General features: G+C 42.7%; 1 protein-coding gene across 1 annotated transcript in view; it reads right to left on the bottom strand.

Annotated features, from left to right (window-relative positions):
• Nucleotides 1-20,675, bottom strand: part of LOC146068713 (protein unc-13 homolog A-like) — a 334,746-nt gene that overhangs the window by 162,154 nt on the left and 151,917 nt on the right. Inside the window, exons 19-26 of the mRNA XM_083179255.1 lie at nucleotides 18,286-18,455; nucleotides 17,582-17,697; nucleotides 15,965-16,128; nucleotides 14,731-14,881; nucleotides 13,262-13,330; nucleotides 11,027-11,116; nucleotides 6,627-6,761; nucleotides 3,319-3,452 (exon numbers count right to left, since the gene is read on the bottom strand). Coding sequence (XP_083035381.1) covers nucleotides 3,319-3,452; nucleotides 6,627-6,761; nucleotides 11,027-11,116; nucleotides 13,262-13,330; nucleotides 14,731-14,881; nucleotides 15,965-16,128; nucleotides 17,582-17,697; nucleotides 18,286-18,455 — 1,029 coding nt within the window. The remainder of the gene's footprint in view (nucleotides 1-3,318; nucleotides 3,453-6,626; nucleotides 6,762-11,026; nucleotides 11,117-13,261; nucleotides 13,331-14,730; nucleotides 14,882-15,964; nucleotides 16,129-17,581; nucleotides 17,698-18,285; nucleotides 18,456-20,675) is intronic.

The following is a 20,675-nucleotide window of genomic DNA, read 5'->3' as shown; positions in this document are numbered from 1 at the left end:
GAGGAGCAGAGCGCAGCGCAGAGCACGCTCCCACTCCCCTCCTGGTGTCCCCTCTAGCCGAGTGGACATTTGAAATATTGTGCACGCTGTTGTTGTGCGTGACGTCGGGGGAGCACGCCGGGTGCTGGCACCACATGATTAAAGGGGGGGTGGGCGGGCTGAGGTGAAAGCGGGGAGAAGAATTGGAGCGGAAGCTGCAGGAGTGACAGTCATTGACAGCTGGGCAGAGAGCAGGGGGCTGCCCAGCTGTATTCAGAGCACTGCAGGTCACGGCTGTTTGAAATAATACCCCTTTCACAACAGAAAATGCAGGGATTTACCCGGGAATATGGTCTCAGGATCATGCAGGGACATTCCCAGGCTGACCCCTTATACACCAGCCTAGTCCCTGCATTTTCTGGTGTGAGGGGGAGAGACAACCACTCCCCTCTCCCAACCCCTTTTAAACCAACCAGCTATATCTTCAGATCCAAATGACCTATTTACATGAGACCAGTATCATATTGAAGAACTTTTGAGTTGGCTTCGAATGATTTTGGTCCCGTGAAACTGGGCTGTTTGTTTCCAGAAAAATCTGCCCTCAAAGAACATTAACAGTCATGAAATTACATTTAAGAAATGAAAAAAAAAACAAAAACGGTTTAACCTCAATATCCCTGGAACCAATTAACCCATATGGATCCAGCCTGGTATCAGATTGAAGGCCCAGCAATTTGGGTTCGACCTCGAGCTTCAGTGATGCCGAAGGGGGAACTGGCAGCTGTTGAACTGGGTGGGGGTCGGAATTAGCGGGTCCCATGTTATCCTATAGGAAAAACGTTCCAGCTTTGCCTGGCAGTATCTCCGGTTCCCAGGGGGCTAGAGACATGGGGCTGGGCTCGTTGGAAAGCCCATCCCTCAGCTATAAAATGGGCTAATGGGTGGCCCTGTGCACCCCCGGACCACCCCCTAGATTCGTCTATGCATATCATACTATGACCTACTACCATCTCTTGTTTGTTCCTTCATAACACTTTATTGTATGTATTATTGCAAAATTACACCTGCATCGTTTCCTAGGATAAAGTAAGTTAGTATTTTTCATTGCTAAAACCTAGTGATGGCTCTATGAGAGCGACAACCTGACTGAGCATAAAGAAGGCGGTTTGTCACATTGCAGGTGCACATACAGTACTCAGGGAGCTATTATTATTATCAGTAATTTATATACCAAACACATAGGACCTTATTCTAATTCAGACTATTTTGCTCTGGGACCCCTTCAGACAATAAAAATAATTACAGGACCCCAGCAAGTTACTGCAGAAGGTCATCACATCACATGTGTAGTCAGCAGACGGCATATACATGGCAGCATTGTGGAGGTACAAAGTAATGGGAGGAGTCTAAAATAACAGACAAGTCAACAGATTTTTCAGACTCCTTGAAGCCCTGACTGAGATTATAAATGTCATCAGCCTGATGGTCAGCAATATGGAGTCAATATGCTGAGAAGCTTGGGACCCACTTTGGGGGTCAGGACCCACAGTTTGAGAACCGCTGTTTTAATTGATTCAGTTCTCTGTGCGTTCGCAGGTGCATTTCTTCTCATGCTAATGAGGCATGGGTGCGGGGGAGGGGGGGGGGGCAGCTGACATCACCGGATATCAGCTGCCGCCCTGCCCTCGCACAGGGCGCACACAGTTTACAGACACCATATAGGTTTTCTGAACTCTGAGCGCTGGAGAAATCATTGTGGGTATCTAAGCGTAGTGAACACTGGAAAGCAATGTCAATAGGATGTTAAAACTGACCAACATAAACATTCATGAAACATCTTCCTTTACATAAATGATTCAAGACACATTTGGAAGTCAGAGACTGTGGTTGCAAATGCAGCGAAAGGTCACTTCAGGTGGGGGAAGGGGGAACAATATGCAAACACACACATTATGGGCCTGATTTGTCATTGGACGTAACATGTACAGTCAATACAGTATGTGTTTCCATATTGCACATGCATTCCAGTGTGCAGCCATGTTTAAAGGTGACTTGCAAGCCCCTTGCACTTGGCGTGTTATGCATTTTCACATTTTAGCGCATGTACAGCAAGGCATGGAGAACTTCTTATATTGTTTCTATTTTCAATATATCTTATATCTATGAACGTCTCATAAGCATGGTGTAAGTATCAGTGACGTGCGGTGGTGGCTGTGAATGGAGAGGCACTGTCACAGCCATCACCGCACCCCCCCCTCTCCCGGCCCTCGTGAATGGCTGCAGCCGACACCTGCTGCCCCCCTTCCAGCAGCCGGTCAGCAAACTTTCCCCGCCGCCACCTCCGTCCTCCCCGCCAACCCCTCATCCCGCACCTGGCCGCCGATGACACCAGCGCCATTCCCCGCCGCCCCCTCTGTCCCCCTTCATCAAATTGTACTTACCAGGCAGGGGAGAGGGACACATCGCGCAGCAGGGAACCGGGTCTCGGGAGCCAGGGCACAGGGGAGCAGGGGAGGGGGGAATAGAAGTGACACTGTCACGCTTAAATGACAGGGGCTGCTGTGATTGGACAGCAGCTGGATCTGCTGTCCAATCACAGCAGCCCCTGTCAATTAGCCACTTCTAGAAGTGCCGCTTTTGGCATTATTTTTAATGGCCTTTTTTAAGCCAACAGCTTAGCCCCGCCCCCCGCTTCATCCCCTTGCCATTCTTTGTGGGAGGCACGCTTATCGGTGCCTCCCAAACTAGGTTAAATAATTAAATGTAGTAAAATAATCTAAAGAAAATACTTATGACACAGAATATGTGTCATAGGTATATTCTTTGTATTATTTTGAAACAAAATGACAGGGGAAGCACTGCCTCCCCTGCCTCCCCTGACTGCACGTCCCTGGTAAGTATCCTTTCTGATGATGATGGCAGCCTCATCTATGCCATCAATTTATCTCAGTATACTACATGACAAGATGAATATTTAAAATACATAGATAAATTCTGCATTTTGCAGCCATATTTATTCATTTGCAATTGGCCCTCATTTTTGCTAACAGCGTTAATCTTTTCCTATGGCAGACATCACATTACTAGTTCACAGTACATTATAGACACACAGGGGTAAGTTTACTAAGGATGTGAGTTGTATTTCACATGGGATGTTCTTTTGGGCAACCAATCAGATACTATCTATAATCCTCTCTAGAAGGTGCTAAATATATAAGAAGTAGATTCTGACTGGTTGCCTATAGCAACATCCCATGTGAAATACGTCTCCCATCTTTTCCCCCACAATGTCATATTTGAAGTACACTTGCACTTCATATGAATTCTTAGAACTCTTACTGGTTTAGGCATGGTGTGTACGAGTTCTTATCCTCCTCTATGATAGACACTATTAAAGTTATTAACTTGGACCAGAAATCCAGGTTCTTAATACTTGGACCCTGTTCCTCAGGGGGTATCTCTCCCTTCTTAGCCTGTAAACGACAAACAGATAGTCATAAAGTGGACAATGATTTCTAATTAATAGTACGCATTACAATGAACTATCAAAAATAATGACTGAAACTACAATGTTAAAGGTAAGCTTTATACTGTACATCACTACATTTGCATATTATATGGTTTTGGAGTATTCTTAGCAGGAGCTACAGAAATAACTTCTCAGTTTGCTGATGTGTCACAAGGAACGGTGGCGATGTTTGCATGAAAGATATCATTAACTAGTAAAACTATTGTATAGACTGGGACCATATGTATTATAAACCAGACAAACTACTCATAATCATAACCACAAATCTAGTGCACAAGTCCACAGTATTTTCAAGTACAATCCATAATGGCCTTCACAAGATAGGAACACATGGTTGAATTAGAGTTCATTTAATTACAGAACATGGACAATAGTTAACTCAGAAACGGAGCACAACCCTTTTGTCAGATGAGTTGTTCTTCATGCAAGTACATTTGTGATAGAAGACAAAACAAACCTATAGTCTACTTGAGACAAATTGTGGTTTTATTAGGATATGGAGTTCAGTGGAGTTAATTGACAAGGTTTAGGTCAGTTTATTATGTAACAGAATAAGGTAGGGAATAAAGCCATTGCCAGGGATCATATTTAACCTATGCTTCTCCATTATGGAGACAGTAGAAAGTAATTGGTCAGATGATCATAAAGGTGTTATGAGAGATGACACTTGACCATGTGATGACCTCATTTAAAACTAATAATAATAATAATAATAACTTTTCTAAACTTTTTGTATATAAACTGACTGTTGTTAGGAAGGATAAGGTTAGACTGTGGGGGTTAAGGTTAGGCACTAGAGCAGTGTTTTTCAACCACTGTGCCGTGGCACACTAGTGTGCCTTGAGCTGTTCTCAGGTGTGCCCCCAGATCTAGAGATGCCCAAACCAGATTACAGCCACCATCAGTTTAACTGTTATTTACTGGTATCTTATTTTCATGTACAGGGCCAATGTATTTTATTTTTGTTACCTGTGGGGACCAGTGTGATTTTTTTTTTATATGGAGGCCAAAAGGTTTGTTTTTTTCCTGTGGGGGCCAATGTGTTTTGCCCTGTGGGGATCTCATGGTGTGCCTTGGCAATTTGAAAATCTTATTTAGTGTGCCGCAAGGTAAAAAGGTTGAAAATCACTGCACTAGAGGGAGGAGAAGGGTTAGGGAAAGGGATGCTCATCAAAACACTGTATAATCACAGCTCTCATATGTAATTAATGGTCACATGACCACCGGGACCCAGAAGATGTGCAGAAGCTGCTGCACAGTGTCAGGAGCAGGGCCACCAAAGATGATATGTTGACATTTCTAACATGTCATTATTTGATCAATGTCAAGATGATGAATGTTGAGATGGTCAATATGAACAATATGACCATTTGACATGATGAAATTCGCCTTTATGACTGTCGACAAATTATACCAAACCCATTTTGACCATGATCATGAATTCTATAAGCAATGAACAAATTAGCAATCTTGGACAGTTACATTTCTAAATTTTGGGATTAAATTATATTGTTCTAGATTATTGAATATAATCACATCTCAACCATTTCATGCGTGAACAACAATAATGGGAGAATCGGAGGTTGTGAAACAGCATGCAGTATGACAGGAATTTCCAATTTATCTATAAAAGAAGTGACTGAAATTCAAGTCAAGATGCTGACAGCAGCATCCTGGTGGTAAAAATCCTGATGGATCCTGGTAAGTATTTTAACACTTCTCCAACCACTATCCCTAACCTTCACCTGCCCTTCCCACAGTCTAACCCTAATCCACTCCTCCCTAACCTTCCCTTCCCGCAGCCTAAACTTAATTGTCCCCTTCCCCAGCATAACCCCAACCTTCCCCACCCCTGCAGCCTAACCTTAACCCTCCCCTATTGCCTAACTTTAACCTCAGTATCACCGCTGTGTGACTAAGTATGTGCAATTACTATAGACTGCACCGACTGCAGCCATAGAAGCCAAATTGGGCTGCATGGCAAGACAGGGAGTGGCTTCCGAAAAGAAAGCCAGCTCCCCATTCCTTTCCGAATTCTCTTTAAACTCCTCACCACCACCTACAAGGCTCTCTCCTCCTCCACAGCTCCCTACCTCTCTTCACTTATCTCTATCCACACTCCCTCCCGTCCTCTTCGATCCATCGCTGACCGCCGACTGACCTCTCACCTAATCACCTCCTCCCACTCCCGTGTCCAAGACTTCTCTCGCGCTGCCCCCCTGCACTGGAACAACCTCCCGCCACTCATCAGGCTATCTGATTCCCTTACCTCCTTCAAACGCTCCCTCAAAACCCAATTTTTTCGACTAGCCTATCCCTCCTCCTAACCTCTTTTGATCCTCCTATCCTGCCTCCGTTCCCCTCCGTTCCTACTTATCCTATTGTATTTCGTTCGTCCTCCCACCTCTTTTTAGTATGTTAACTCTTTTGAGTAGGGTCCTCCTTCCTCACGTACTCACCCTACCTCATTACCTCACCTGTGCTCCTGTCCTGTTCTTCCCTTCCTCTACTTCATCTTCAGTCTCCTCGACAATTTTGACACCTACTTCTGAACTGATGCTGATTTTAGTTCTACCAGCTATACCCCTATTTATACTGTATTTTTCAACACACCCTGTACGTTACCTTGTAATTTGTTTTTTTGTTTGCTATGTACGGCGCTGCGGACACTTTGCGGCGCCTTATAAATAAACGTACTACTACTACTACTAGCTCTCTGCCTATCGCAGCCCAGACTGGCAGTCCCTGAGGTAGGGAACACCTCCCAATGGGACTTAATCTGGAGTCTGTGACTGACAGGTAGGACTTCCCATAGGAAGTCACTGCTAGTTACAGTGAAGCCAGTGCAGTCTCATGGACTGCACCTGGCTCACTCCCAAAGTGGCAGATCTTACTTGGGGCAGGCTGAAGTCCTAGTAAGAACTGCCACTGCCCAGTACTTACCATCACCACCTTTGGGATCCTGTTGCCGGCATTCTGAATGCCGGAATCCTGACTGGCATCTTCTCAAAACAGATATCCATAAACATATATAAACTTACATACTGAAAATATTTTGGCAGCTCTAACAACATTTTTTGTCACATCACAATAGTATAATATACACTGTATAACTTACCGGGTCACTCTGATATTCCCGGCTGTACAGCTCATGACAGTTGTTGAATATGTATTCATAGGTAGAGTTGAGACAAGCCTTGACACAGTCTTTCACAACCTGGCTTGCCCTGGGGGGACTCTGCAACTCTTGCACCTGTATGGTTTATAGAAAAACTAATTTTGGTTTAACATTGTGAGATTAAAATACAAACATTAAACAGGATCTTCCCTTATTAGCCTACATTTATCCTTAAGCAGAAAATTAAGTCTTTTCAGGTTAAAATCCATTTCCGTTGATTTGTGAAGAGAATATTTTACGTTAGCTGTGCCGTTGAATGCCTGATTTTTAACTTGACAGTCTATGTCAGGCATGTCCAAACTATGGCCCTCCAGCTATTGTGAAACTACAAGTCCCATCATGCCTTGCCACAGTTTTGCTATTTGGGAATGCTAAAACGGTACTTCTGTAGTTTCACGGCGCCAGTATGTCCTTGTGGGGCTCGCTTCGCTCGCCCACGCTGCGGGCTCGGTGGCTCGCTACTCTCGCCACGCTATTTAAAATCAACTCCATGCCAATATGGATAGTGGGGGTATGAACTATCCATGTTGGCATGGAGTTAAGTTACTTTTTTTGACATATTTCGTGGCGAGCGTAGAACCCGGAAGTAGCACGGCGCCATGGTGGCGCCGTGAAACTACAGAAGTACCGCTAAAACTATTGCAAGACATGCTGGGATGTGTAGTTTCACAACAGCTGGAGGGCCACAGTTTGGACATGCCTGGTCTATGTTTTCTATTAATGAATATAATTTTAGTCTAGTTTCAATAAAGGAATTTATCAAATAGCAAGTAAGCAGAATAGCAAAATTAGAGCGGCAATCAATTACATTTTTTTTTCTAGAGCAGCAATCATTTACACTGCAAAATCAGACTGGTTTTTGCTTGCAGGAAGTTACCGGCGCTGATAATATTACTCACTACCTCGATGATTTCCTATTTGTGGGTCCACCTAATTCGGACATTTGTAAGGGTTTGTTACAGAACCCCTATTCGGTGATTTGGGTGTTCCGGTGGCAGTCAATAAGACAGAAGGCCCTTCGGAATGTTTAGTGTACTTGGGCATAGAGATTGATACATCTCAGGGTCTTTGCAGATTGCCCAGTGAAAAGGTGAGGTGTCTACATGACGAAATACTGTTTGCACTGGCGGCTGGAAAATTGACCCTTAAGCAGGCACACTCATTACTGGGTCTGTTTAACTTTGCATGTAGGGTAATACCCATGGGTAAGGTATTTTGTAGAAAATTGGAGAGGTCGAAAATAGGTATTAGGCGGCCTCACCATTTTTTACGTTTATCAGCAGAAATCAGAAGAGACCTCTTGATATGGGAGACGTTTCTTGCTAAATTTAATGGGGTGCGCCTATGGCAGGAAACCGCTGTTGCTAATTCTGAACTGGAACTGTTTACGGGCCGACGGCCCATTGACAGTTGCACGTTACGTCGTATCTCAAAGTCTCTGAGCAATGTCTGCTCATCTGATTATGAGGTTCGACTGTTTCGGATGGCTTTCACATTGGCCTACCACGGCGCATTTAGGGTGGGCAAACTAGTGTCTGCAACAAGAGCAGCTGAGTCTTCCATACTTATGCGCCATGACGACGTGCGCCCCCAACGCTCTTTTTTTGTAGAATACAGCACTCCAAGACTGATGTAGTCTTGGATGGGTCGGGATGGGTCGTTGCCGTGATCGCTGGATTTGTCCGGTGCTTGTTGTGGAGGCCTATCTTGTCTCGTGTCCTTTATCGGAAGGTGGGTGGCTTATTCATCTTGATGGGTCCCCTCTGTCAATTTTTCAATTTAGAGCTGTGTTGAAGCGTTGTCTTCTACCTTTTGGGTCTTTCACCGGACGATTATGGGACTCACTCTTTCCGCAGACGATTATGGGACTCACTTGACATCCGGACACTGGGTAGATGGAGGTCTGGTGCGTTTCGGCGTTACATCAGGCCTTCATCTCTCAGTGCGCCCCTTTGAGGATTAGCCGCTCGCTCAAAAATGCATTAGTGTTTTGGGGGCCTAGAGGAATTTTTTGTGGTATCGCCAGTTTTAAATTCAGCTTGCCGGCTGCTGAAAGTTTTGCTTTTTTTTGCCTCAAGTCAAAATGGGCGACCCGCTATCCCCACTATCCCCTAGTTTTGGTAGTTATTTTAGCTATCCCTTAATTTGATCTAAATTAGGTTTAAATAGGGCCCTGTCATCCACACGCATCTTTTACGCAGCTCAATTTAATATATTGTTCACCTCACCAAAAAGTACCTTCCCAAGTTAGGTTCCCTTCAATGCCAGCCTTATTTTCCAGACATATTAATGGTTTGTTATACTTACCTTTGCAGGAATTCATCTGGACGATAACACGATTTGGCTGGTGGGCCGTAATGTCTATTGTTTGTCGGTTTCTTCAATAGCTACCGACCAGGCACGCTTTCCTGAGGTGCAATTTATTAGGTGGATCTGTCGGAGAGGTTTAATTTGCTCTGGTCTGAAGGAGCTCCTAGCTGTGTCAGCCGGACATTTTGGTTATCTGTTATTTGTGATAATACATCTCGGGGGCAACGATCTCACTCACATGTCGGTGTTGGATCTGCGCTTTACAATAAAGAATGACTTACTAGAATTGATGCGGGAATGGCACTTCTGCAGATTTTTCTGGTCTGACATTGTTCCGCGTAGTACATGGCGTGATACTGTCAATCCAGGTGCCATCGATGTTGTGAGACGCAGAGTCAATTCTGTTGTTGGTAGGGCAGTTTTGCTAGCCGGGGTTGTAGCCATTTCTCATAGCTCTATTACTTTAAAGGACGAGCATCTTTATAGGTCTGATGGGATTCACCTTTCAGATGAAGGAATGGTTTTGTTTTTTCAGGATATAGGGCCTTATTCTGGTCGGTGCGGCCGGAGCCGAATATGCAGCCAGGACCGTGCGTCCTAAACCCCGCCTTTCGTACGGATCGGTTACTCCGTCCGAATGCGGTAAGCCGCTGACCGCACGGAGCACGAGTGTATTTCTTACGGATACACCTCCTCCATCTCTTGGAACCTCCCCATCATTCGATGGTCGCAGAACATCGAATGCAGGACCGAGTGGTCCGCCAGCTCCCGCAACCTCAGACCACACGGGCATTTCTCCGTGCAAAAGCAGGGATCTGGGCGGGCAGCTGACATCCGGCAATGTCATATGTCCGCCCCCTACACGTGCTTCACGGCCGCATTACCATACGTACGCCCAGCGTTTTCATGGGAACGCCCATGAAACGCGGGGCGTATGCATATGGTAATGAGCCCAAACAGCCCTTCACGCCCCTCTCCACCCCCTGTTCGTAGTGTACACATTTCATGCGGAATTTGACCGTGCGTCCCGTTCGCACATGCGCAGAGACGCCTCTGCACATGCGCAGACACAAAACATCGGCGGCACGAACGCACGTGGACATTACCGCACCAACCAGAATAAGGGCCATAGTGAGAGGTTTGAGAAATTGTTAGAGCTTTAAGGTTGTTAGAAGGTGGCGGGTCAGGTTCTTTGTAACCTGTCTTGGCGGTTAGAACATATTTTGTTTATTTTGTTAGACTTAATACTGCATATGGGCATCACCGGTCCAGGTGGGCCCATATTATTACTTTAAGAATTTAGATATTGTTTAATGTTAGCTGTACTAGATCAGGGCAGCTGGCCTAATGTTTTCATTGCAGGCAGAGTGATCAGCTTTGTCCTGACGATTTGGTGTGAAAGGTCAGGGGTGGGGGCAGCAGGCCGACCCCTGATCACAAGGGCAGGTGGCCCGTTTATTTTTGTTTTTACAGTTGGCAAGGATGCTGGCAGGTGGCCGATCCTTGCCAAAAGGGCAGTAGAGCCTTAGATAACATTTGTTATTTTTAACAGTTTAATATTTTTCATTAGGTCTATTAATATGCAATTTCATCCGTTCTATTCCCGCCACTTTTAGTTTAGAGCAGGGAACTAATAACCAGTTAGATTCAAAGAGGCCTCCCTGCTCAATAAATAAGCCGACCCCTTTCAAGCCAAATTCAGTTGTACGTGTCATTATTTATAAGTTAAGTGGTGTGACAGATGGCTGGATGTGAGTGTCCGTGTAACGTTTAATGATTCCCACTTTAAAAAAACTGGAGATTTCTTACCAAATCTCTCACTTTCTGAATCTCTCATCCTATTGAATTCCCCCCCCTAGTATTTTCTTTCACATAATAACTAGAATTTTAGAAATATATTGCAGCTAAATTCACTTCTAAAGACAACTGGATATTAATATTTCACTATGTATCAAGTTCAAAAATGAGGGAACAGAAAAAAGTGGAAAAATATTTCAAATAATTATTTGTTCTCAAATCATCCATCTCACCTTCATTCTAAAGAATGTTATGCTTGTTAGTAGATCAACAGTGGACTTGAGGTCTTGAAGTCGCTCAGGGCTGCTAGCAGGGAAATTATTCTATAAACCAAAAAAAAGGTGGAGTATGAAAGAGTCAATAAAAATGGATTTTGCTGTTGTTTTAAGCCATAGGTTTCAAACTGTAGATTCTATATTATAATTCCAAAAATCAAGTTAGTCTATTAAAAAAAAACAAAGTTTCTTTTTTTTTAAATTACCTTTACCAGAATACTAAGTTATTAACTTAGTGTAAAGTGGCAATATAGAGCTGTGAGGATATAAACATGCATTACCATAGATGATTACAATCAGTGGCGGGGAACATGTTCTCCAGCACATGGTGTCACTTGTGGTAGTGACCACTGATAACAATATAGAATATTAAGAATATAGCTGGGTAAACATTACACAAAATGATGGATGATTTAGCGTATTGATAAATCGCTCACATCGTATAGTGTGTAGGCACTATATTCATGCTCCTGTGAGTCGGTGACTACATACTCTGTTGTCCATAAATGCAGCTCAAACTGGGGATATGGTAGTTGCTAAATTCTAGTGGGCTAAAGGACCCACAATCTGAATAGGAAGCATTGAATAGGTGTGTGCCCATATTTCCGACTGTCGGAAATATGGGCACACATTAAGTACCCCATAATTTTGGGGCCCGGGACTGATTTCCCTCCGCCCCCCCCCCATCTGCCCCCCTCCCTTCGCTTACAGCCCAACTCCTGCTCCCTCATCCCCTCCTGCTGAAAGCAGCAGGTCCCGAAGCACAGGCTTCTTCAGTGCAGGACACCTGCGGCCAATTAAAATGCAGCATTGGCCGGTGAGCTTGTGTACCGGCAGTAACTCTGATTGGCAAGATGAGTACACAAGCTCTGATTGGCTCAAAAGCTGTTACATCATTTTAATTGGCCACCGGCCTGTGCTTCGTTCAGTGCACCAACGCAGTGCAGGCAGCACAGCAGAGGCAATCGGGGGGGGGGGGGGGGCAAAATGAGCTGCCGGGGCCCGGGACAGCTGTACCCACAGCACCCCCCTATTGGCGGCCCTGGTCTAGGATATGACTGAGAGTTTATATAAATTCTTTGAATTAATGTTCACACTCATGCAGACAATGCCATATGCAAAAATTGGTTATAAGGTGATATACTAATATACAGTACAAACACCTTTCTTTATTAAAATGTATAATTGTGTGGATTCTTTATCTTAATACAAGAGATATACATATCTTCTGGTATTAAAATAAAAATTATATGAGCTATACATTTATATATACTATAGATATAGACAGCGAGAGAGAGCGAAAGAGAGAGAGAGAGAGCACAGTACACATTTGGCATTACGTACACCAGTCGTTTAAGACCCATATTCTTGCCCCAGTGGCTGAATACAATATACTGTTAAAGAATATATTATTAAAGTTAGTTGTTCAAATATTGAGATTCTATTTCAATAATTACAAATATATTTTGTTATTCGAAACATATTACAAAGTGTAAAATTTAAGAAGATAGTTTTATATTTTTAAATCTACAAAACTTGCAATGTATGTTATTTACACACCGATCAACAGTCTAATCAGAAAATCCTGGACTATACTGTATATAAGCATCAGCAGGAGTATTCTATACTATTATATACAGTTCTCAAACTGTGGGTCCTGACCCCAAAGTGGGTCCCGACCTTCTCAGCATGGGGTCGCGACTCCATATTGCTGACCATCAGGCTGATGACATTTATAATCTTAGTCAGGGCTTCAAGGAGTCTGAAAGATCTGGAGTCTGACTCCTTCCATCATTTTGTACCTCCACAATGCTGCCATGTATGTGCTGTCTGCTGACTACACATGTGATGTGATGGGTTATGTATATTAGACTCCTCCCATCACTCTGTGCCCCCACAATGCTGCAATGTATGTGCTGTCTGCTAACTACACATTTGATGTGATGGGTTATGGTATATTAGACTCCTCCCATCACTCTGTGCCTCCACAATGCTGCCATTTATGTGCTGTTTGATGACTACACATGTGATGTGATGACCTTCTGCAGTAACTTACTGTGGACCCGTAATTATTTTTATTGTCTGATGGGGTCCCAGAGCAAAATAGTTTGAGGAACCCTCATATACAGCACAGAAAAACATACATTTTCATAAATCACAAGCAACATAAATAAAAATGTAATTCCTTTTTACCCGGTACATTGAAAGGTCAATGCGTAAGGAGTTGTGTAGTTGATCCAGCAGTTTGACAAATCTTTCCTTCTGTAAAAGTAAATGCAAACAGTTTACTTTAAAACAATGCATAATTTAAACTCTGGTATATCACATAATCATTATTTTATCCAATGAAAGCATACTAAGATGTGGATGTAAATGTCCACTGCACTTTGTACATAGAGGCTGTGCTAAAATATTTAAATGCTGCAGGAGAGATCTTGTGTTAAAAAAACGCCCACTGCTAGTATATGAAGGGTATTCAATGCAGCCAGCGAGAGGGTTTAAACAGCGAAAGGTGGCTTCTCCTCGCTGAAATCAAATCGACAAACCCCCTTGCTGTATTCAATGTAAGGGACAAATCCTCGCTGTGAGAGGACATCAAGGATTCTTTAAAACAGCATGGCTCGCCACAAATGTAGCAGACACGCTCACTTCAACCAAGAATGTAGGCAAGAAGAATATAGTAAAATTAATGTAGCTCACCAGGGGCCAGATGCATCAAGCTTCAAATGTGATAAAATAAGAGAGTGATAAACAGCCAGCCAATCAGCTCCCAACTGACATGATACAGGCTGGGTTTGAAAAATGACAGGTAGAAGCTGGTTAGCTGGTTGTTTCGCAGTCTCCACTTTATCACTTTTTGAACCTTTGTGCATCTGGCCCATAAACCTTTAAAAGTAAGTGATTACTAGAGTGCTGAATACTGTATACTGTTTTTTAGCTGGTTGTACAGCTACATAGTGCTTTCTTCAATATGAAAGTTCCAGCTATAATCCTGCCTTTATTACTTTATACAGTAGCTTTTGCAGTCTTGATGTTTGTTAAAAGCTTCAAAACAATTTCCTTCAAACCTGAATGCTAATTCCACCCATATAATAAGGTATGACTGATTTGCTGCTTCTTAATTCTTTTCTATTCCTAATTACCTACTGTACATGATAGGTTTTGTTGTCTTGTATGCAAGGTGCATAGTCAATGTATCTATAAGAGAACACCAATAACCTTGGGCCTTATTTTGGTTCATTCTTTCTGACAAAATCCTTCTTAGATGGACAAAACCATGTGCACTGCAGGGGGGGCAGATGTAACATGTGCAGAGAGAATTAGATTTGGATGAGTAATTTTGTTTCTGTGCAGGGAAAATACTGACTACTTTATTTTTACACTGCAATATAGATCTCACTTTGAAGTAAAACCCCACCCAAATCTAATTCTCTCTGCACAAGTAACACCTGCCCCACCTGCAGTGCACATGGTTTTGCCCATCTAAGAAGGATTTTGTCAGAAAGAATGAACCAAAATAAGGCCCCAGGTCACTTATATTGTAACACCACTAGTGCTAATTAAATAAGATATATTTTCTACAATAATACTTCCTTTCAATCAGTGTATGTACTTTCTATAATGAATGTCTTCATTTAGCATCAATGTACAAAGTAACTTACACCAAAGTTTGAGGCAGAGAAGCGGTCTGAGGCAGACACATTGGTTGATGCAGTAGTGTGGGCATAGTATGCATTAATATTGGCAAGAAGGGTGCTCATAACAGCGGGAACTCCAGGACACATGTACTTAGAAGAGAGGCAGGCAAAATGACTGAAAAATAACAAGTCAGAAGAAGAGAAGGTTTGGGAATGACCAAATATGAATAGGGTGCAAGGAAGTTAGTCGCACAATTATCAATATCTGTGGTATATTTTGCAAATGAATAAGATATAAAACTGTAGGTAGGGTATAAATTATACTATCTTAAAATTCCATATAGCTGCCAGTAACAGGGACTGGCGATGCATGTCCAGGCACTCTGGGAGTCTTTTCTAAGATTGCAGGGGTTTAATCGGTGCACAGCGGAGTTCCGTTTGGGCTGTCAGTTCCAGTCAAACATTATTAAGAATAAGATTATCACAATGGAACTGAAATCCTAAATGAAGATCTCCTACATTGGTACTAACTCAGAGGTACAGTATGCTCATATGAGCAGATCCATACCCCCAGAGCATTGTGCAGTTCTGCACATATTACTCTAAAGTCCAGAGATTAATTACAACAATAGGAACTATTGTTATGGTTATTATGACCTATGACATAATATTGGTTGCTAATATAGTATTGGATGCAATGGGCAAAATCATTAGAACTCTCATCATAGTAAATTTATCCCAGAGACTCAGTCGCACACAGATATACACATGTCATATAGCAAATTACTCAGCAGCGTCTCTTAGTTGCTACTACAGTAAGATGTACAGTAGTTTCAACGAAAAAGTTGCCTGATAGAAGAGTCTAATGTGGTATTGTGCCAAGAGGGGTTGTTTTGCGTGACTGCAGCAAACATGTATAAAGACATATCTGTTTAGTAAGGTTTCCTAATGAGCACTAAATTGATGACATTCAATTTCACTGTTTATTGTTATTTATTAAGTGACCTGTATAAAATAAGGGGCATGGTATAACTCTCCAACAGTCCGGATTGAATGTATTTGCCCCCTGTCGGGCTCCTGACAGTCGGGAATCCGTTGTCAGAGAAACAACCATCGGAATCCCGACTGTCAGTGACTCATCCGTCACTTAAAATAACTTGGCCCACCTTATCACATATATTTATTATTTGCATCATGCATCTAAAACAATAAAGGCATTATTTTCTCTAATTCACCCCCCACCACTCCATTTTCTCACGTCATAGCCTGGTATATGGATTCCACTCCGTATCTCATGGCAAACTCATCCACTATTTCCTGGGCAGTTTCATCAAAATAAACCTTCCAGGCATCATCCCCTTTGGCATCTGGAATCTTCACTACCCCGTTATTTTGTACATCTGTTAGGTAGTGGAACAGGTTCTACGAGAGGGAATAAATAAGAATAGGCAATGTTTAGGTATTGCAGCTTATGGCAACAGGTAATTATTCTTTCAAAAACAAACACAGATTTTGAGAGCTGTATGGTGAATATAATGCACTGCAGCTGCTCTACAAGGGGAATACCAAACACCCCTTCAATGTGGAAGAGCAAGAAAAGAAAAAATGTAAGCAGCGCTGGTGCAAAATAATATAGAAAATTTATTTAAAATACAGTGTTAATACTGTTGTGGCCAGCAACATAGACAAGACTTACACACATAAAACACACATTCCCCTATATTCACTCAGTGGTAAGGGTTAATATGCATGCATACTGTCCTTGTGACGGATTAGTATTTGTAAACTTTGGTATCCAGCTTGATGTAAATAAAGTTCACATTCCCCCACTCATGTGCACATATTAGTGGCTATTAGTTGCTTAGTGAATACTTGCAAGTGAGGGTTCGGCTGCCAGTCCCCAATTGTGTTCCCTGACCGCTGGTGCTTATCCAAGTTGTTGCGGTCTTGTCAAGGAAAAGACAATGGTACCGGTCTTTGTGCTGCCAGAACGCTCCCCGTATCCTTCTCTACGCGTTTCTCCACCTATTCAAGATCAGCAGCTTCCTGAGGAAGCCGCTGATCTTGAATAGGCGGAGAAACGCATAGAGAAAGATACGGGGAGCGTTCTGGCAGCACAAAGACCGGTACCATTGTCTTTTCCTTGACAAGACCGCAACAACTTGGATAAGCACCAGCGGTCAGGGAACACCATTGGGGACTGGCAGCCGAACCCTCACTTGCAAGTATTCACTAACCAACTAATAGCCACTAACATGTGCACATGAGTGGGGGACTGTGAACTTTATTAACATCAAGCTGGATACCAAAGTTTACAAATACTAATCCGTCACAAGGACAGTATGCATGCATATTAACCCTTACCACTGAGTGAATATAGGGGAATTTGTGGTTTATGTGTGTAAGTCTTGTCTATGTTGCTGGCCACAACAGTATTAACACTGTATTTTAAATAAATTTTCTATATTATTTTGCACAAGCGCTGCTTACATTTTTTCTTTTTTTAATTATTCTTTCATTAGTCATATAGAAAAATAAATAAGTGGTAAGATCCCACTCCATTGTCTCAGATCACCATTCTCCAAACTCTCTCAGGTATCATTTTTTTAAAGTAATATTTTAAATTCTATCAACACTGAGAGGAGTAGCCTATCAGCTGTGTTAAACACCCCAGAACTTATCCTGGATCCCATGGGTTGCTGCTCGAAAACAGGCCATTTCCTGCACAAAAAAGGGACTATAACTGGATAGTCTGATAATATTATTGGTCTACAAATTCAGTTTTGTCATGAGGTAAAATAGCGCAGGCAAGATGATATCACTGTGAGTCAATAACTGGCAAGAGGACTCGTTACATAGCCTGGAACATACGAACCTCATGTAGACAGGTGTATTGTACATGATATGGTGCCACCTTCTCCTCCCCTTTTATCTCCACACTGATGTGCAGTCTGATAGCACCAGATACCGCAGACTTGTCAGTGCGCTTATCTAAAAAAAAATTAAGCTGTCAAGAAACAATGTTTTGCTATGGTAATTAAAACATTTAAAAGCTTACATAGTGCACATAAAACAAACATGTTAATATTAATTGAAACCAATAAAACAATTCAAATTAATTGAAACCAATTAGACCAAATGGTCTAAGACTCTAAGTAAATTAGAAAGTAAATTTAGAAAGTAAATCTGATACCATATGTAGCACAATATAATGGGACAAGTAGGTTTCTTTAGGTAACTCTCCGCTGCATTGGATCACTTAGTCACCATTGGGTGGCTTATGACACCCAGGGTGCTGCACAAGCCACCTGTAAATCCAGGAAATCTCCATCCCGCAACTACCTAAACAGCATAAACATGCCTTTATCGCCACCCTCTCCCCACCTCCCAGACGGCAACGAACTGTAAATCACTGACAGTCTGTGTCCTATGTCACAAGACTCATTCGAGCACACACAGAATGGATCCTGCGTATGCACAAAGTACCGGAAATATGTAATTTGCAATGATGTGTGCAGGTTCGACCTGAATAAGGCCCAATTATATCTGTTTTGTTACATTATCACATGATTTCCATACCTAGATTGTACCATACATCCATCTCTCCACTCAGGGTGCGCACTTCAATGATTGTTTGCCCCAAAAAATCGTCGGACTCGCGTTTGAATCTCTGCTTCACTCTTGACTTTATGTCATCATCCTCATCCCACACACGGACCTTTATGCGATCTGATGAGTTGTGACACTCACTGTAGGTGAAAAGCAATACAATACCATCAATGCCAGAGCATCGCAATCCAGTGTAAATATTTAAACCCCACATATTACCCTTGCAGTAAAAACCTAGAACCTTTTGTTTGCCATATCGCTCCGTGCATACAAAACAGTATCTTCCCTTGAGTGCTCTTACATTCACAGTAATAATATGTCATATACAGTAGCACACAGTGGTTATGCACTGTCCTCTCTCACCAAGGGCCTGAATCCGAGTATCATGCAATGCTGATATTCCTGAAAATTATTATCGTTTATACTCCCGGATGAACAATCTAGCACTAAATCACTGAACGATATCGTAAACAATATCATTCATTCAGTGACATCACCCGATGTAGTCATATATAACTGCATGTTCAGACACGTGAAAGAGAGTGCATGTTTAATGATGTCATGGGTACACACTAGATAATATCTTAATTATATCATTATCGTGCATATCATTTGCAAAAATCACATATTGTGAACTCATCTCTAGTGGTCTATGTTCTAAGCCATGGCCCATGGAGAAAGATAAAGTGAAGAGAGAAAAAGGTTGGATTGTACTAAAGGCTCATACCGTTCTCAGACCACAAATGCCGGGTTGCATCCAGGATTAGGACATGGATCCCATCCCCGGAGCGACACGATATTTGCGGTCTGAAAGCTCTGCGTCCGACCGGCTTATTGAAGTCACACGGGGCGGAGCTGAGTGGTGGCGTTTCACCGGGGGCTTGGGAGGAGGCAGCACTTGGAGCTGACAGCGCTGCCTCCTTCATACTGTGAACAGGACCCGGGTCGCTTGACCCAGTCACCCATTCACACTGCACTTGACACGGGACAGAGCCATGTTCAACCCTGGTCATTACCAGGGATGAACTACTGTGTTGCTCGATCCGAGGTGGCCCTTTCAGACCGCACCTCGACCCGTGTTGGGGCCGCAAGGACACGTCAATAACTCGGGTAGAGTGCGGTCTGAAAGTGGTATAAGGGGGTTCAGTGTTGGTCGTTAGGTCTGTTTTGGCGGAAACAGCATATTTTCTGCCAAAATCGAATTGATTTAGCCTATTCAAGGTACATTTTTCTGGCCAGATAAAGGATTCCACCTGCCAACTCATTTAATTTGCCTCGCCTGTCTAATTTGAATATTTAGACTTTTTTTTTCTAATTATCTAAACTCTGTAATGTTAATCTGATTTAGTCTATTCAGGAACAAACTGTTTAATTGGATTCAACAAGTCAGGTTCTGGACAATGTGAACTAGATATTTTCTTCTGTCGGGACTAGTTTACAAAACATTAAGGGTGGTATTCAAATGTTTACTTTTGGGAGTAATTTTTTTTCCCCACCTTTCAAATTCACGTATCCGATGTCTTTTGAAGTGATAGTCGGGTGTGCTATCCAAATGTTTTTTTTTTTTTTGTTTGTTTTTTTTGGGGGGGGGGGGGGGGGGGGGGTATTTAAATGTTCATTTTTGGTTGTCAGTGGATGGGTGCACTATTCAGTGCATTACAGTGGGTTGCTGGTTGACCCCTTTGAAGTCCATGGGCTTTTTTCTGGTTAGCTTCCGGAGTGGGATCCCTCTCTCATCCCTCTCAGCATCCCTTGCAGTTGCTGGTTCTGACTGCGTGTGTTAAGAGGGACTTCTGGAGCCAAAACCTGGACATCGCAAATGACAGCTCTTATCAGGAGAGCTATCCTTAACATTACTAATCACATTTGTTAGTACATATGCATTAAGTGGTGTTCCACATTGTGAAGAATGTACTAAGCATCGCTTCTGCAAAGTACCAGCCAATCCCCTCTTAATTGTAAAGTTTAATTCTGTGTTTGAAAAGTGACAGTTAGGAGCTAACTGGCTTTTTCTTTATTTCCTTCCACTTTCTCTCTCCAAGGCTTAGTGCATTAACAGTCTCTAAAAACTTGCAAAGTGCATGTACAAGCTGGCGAGGGGGGAGCTTAATTAATAGTTAATGGTCCATGGTGTGTATACATGTCTGCACAGTTTCATTTGAGTCACATGGCATCTAAAGTGACTTAGAAATGTGCAGGATGTTCCTGGGCAATGACTTGGTGTGGATGCATGAACTAGTGAAAAGAGTGGAAAAGTGAGCAAGCTGAGAAATTGCCCATGGCAACCAATCAGCTGCTACCTATAATTTTATAGAATGCACTTGATAGATGTTATCTCAAGGCTGATAGGTAATGATTAG

This window comes from Crinia signifera, chromosome 1 (genome assembly GCF_055691185.1).
Source record: "Crinia signifera chromosome 1, ASM5569118v1, whole genome shotgun sequence".
Classification (NCBI taxonomy): Eukaryota; Metazoa; Chordata; class Amphibia; order Anura; family Myobatrachidae; genus Crinia; species Crinia signifera.
This window is presented reverse-complemented; position numbering and strand designations above follow the sequence as displayed.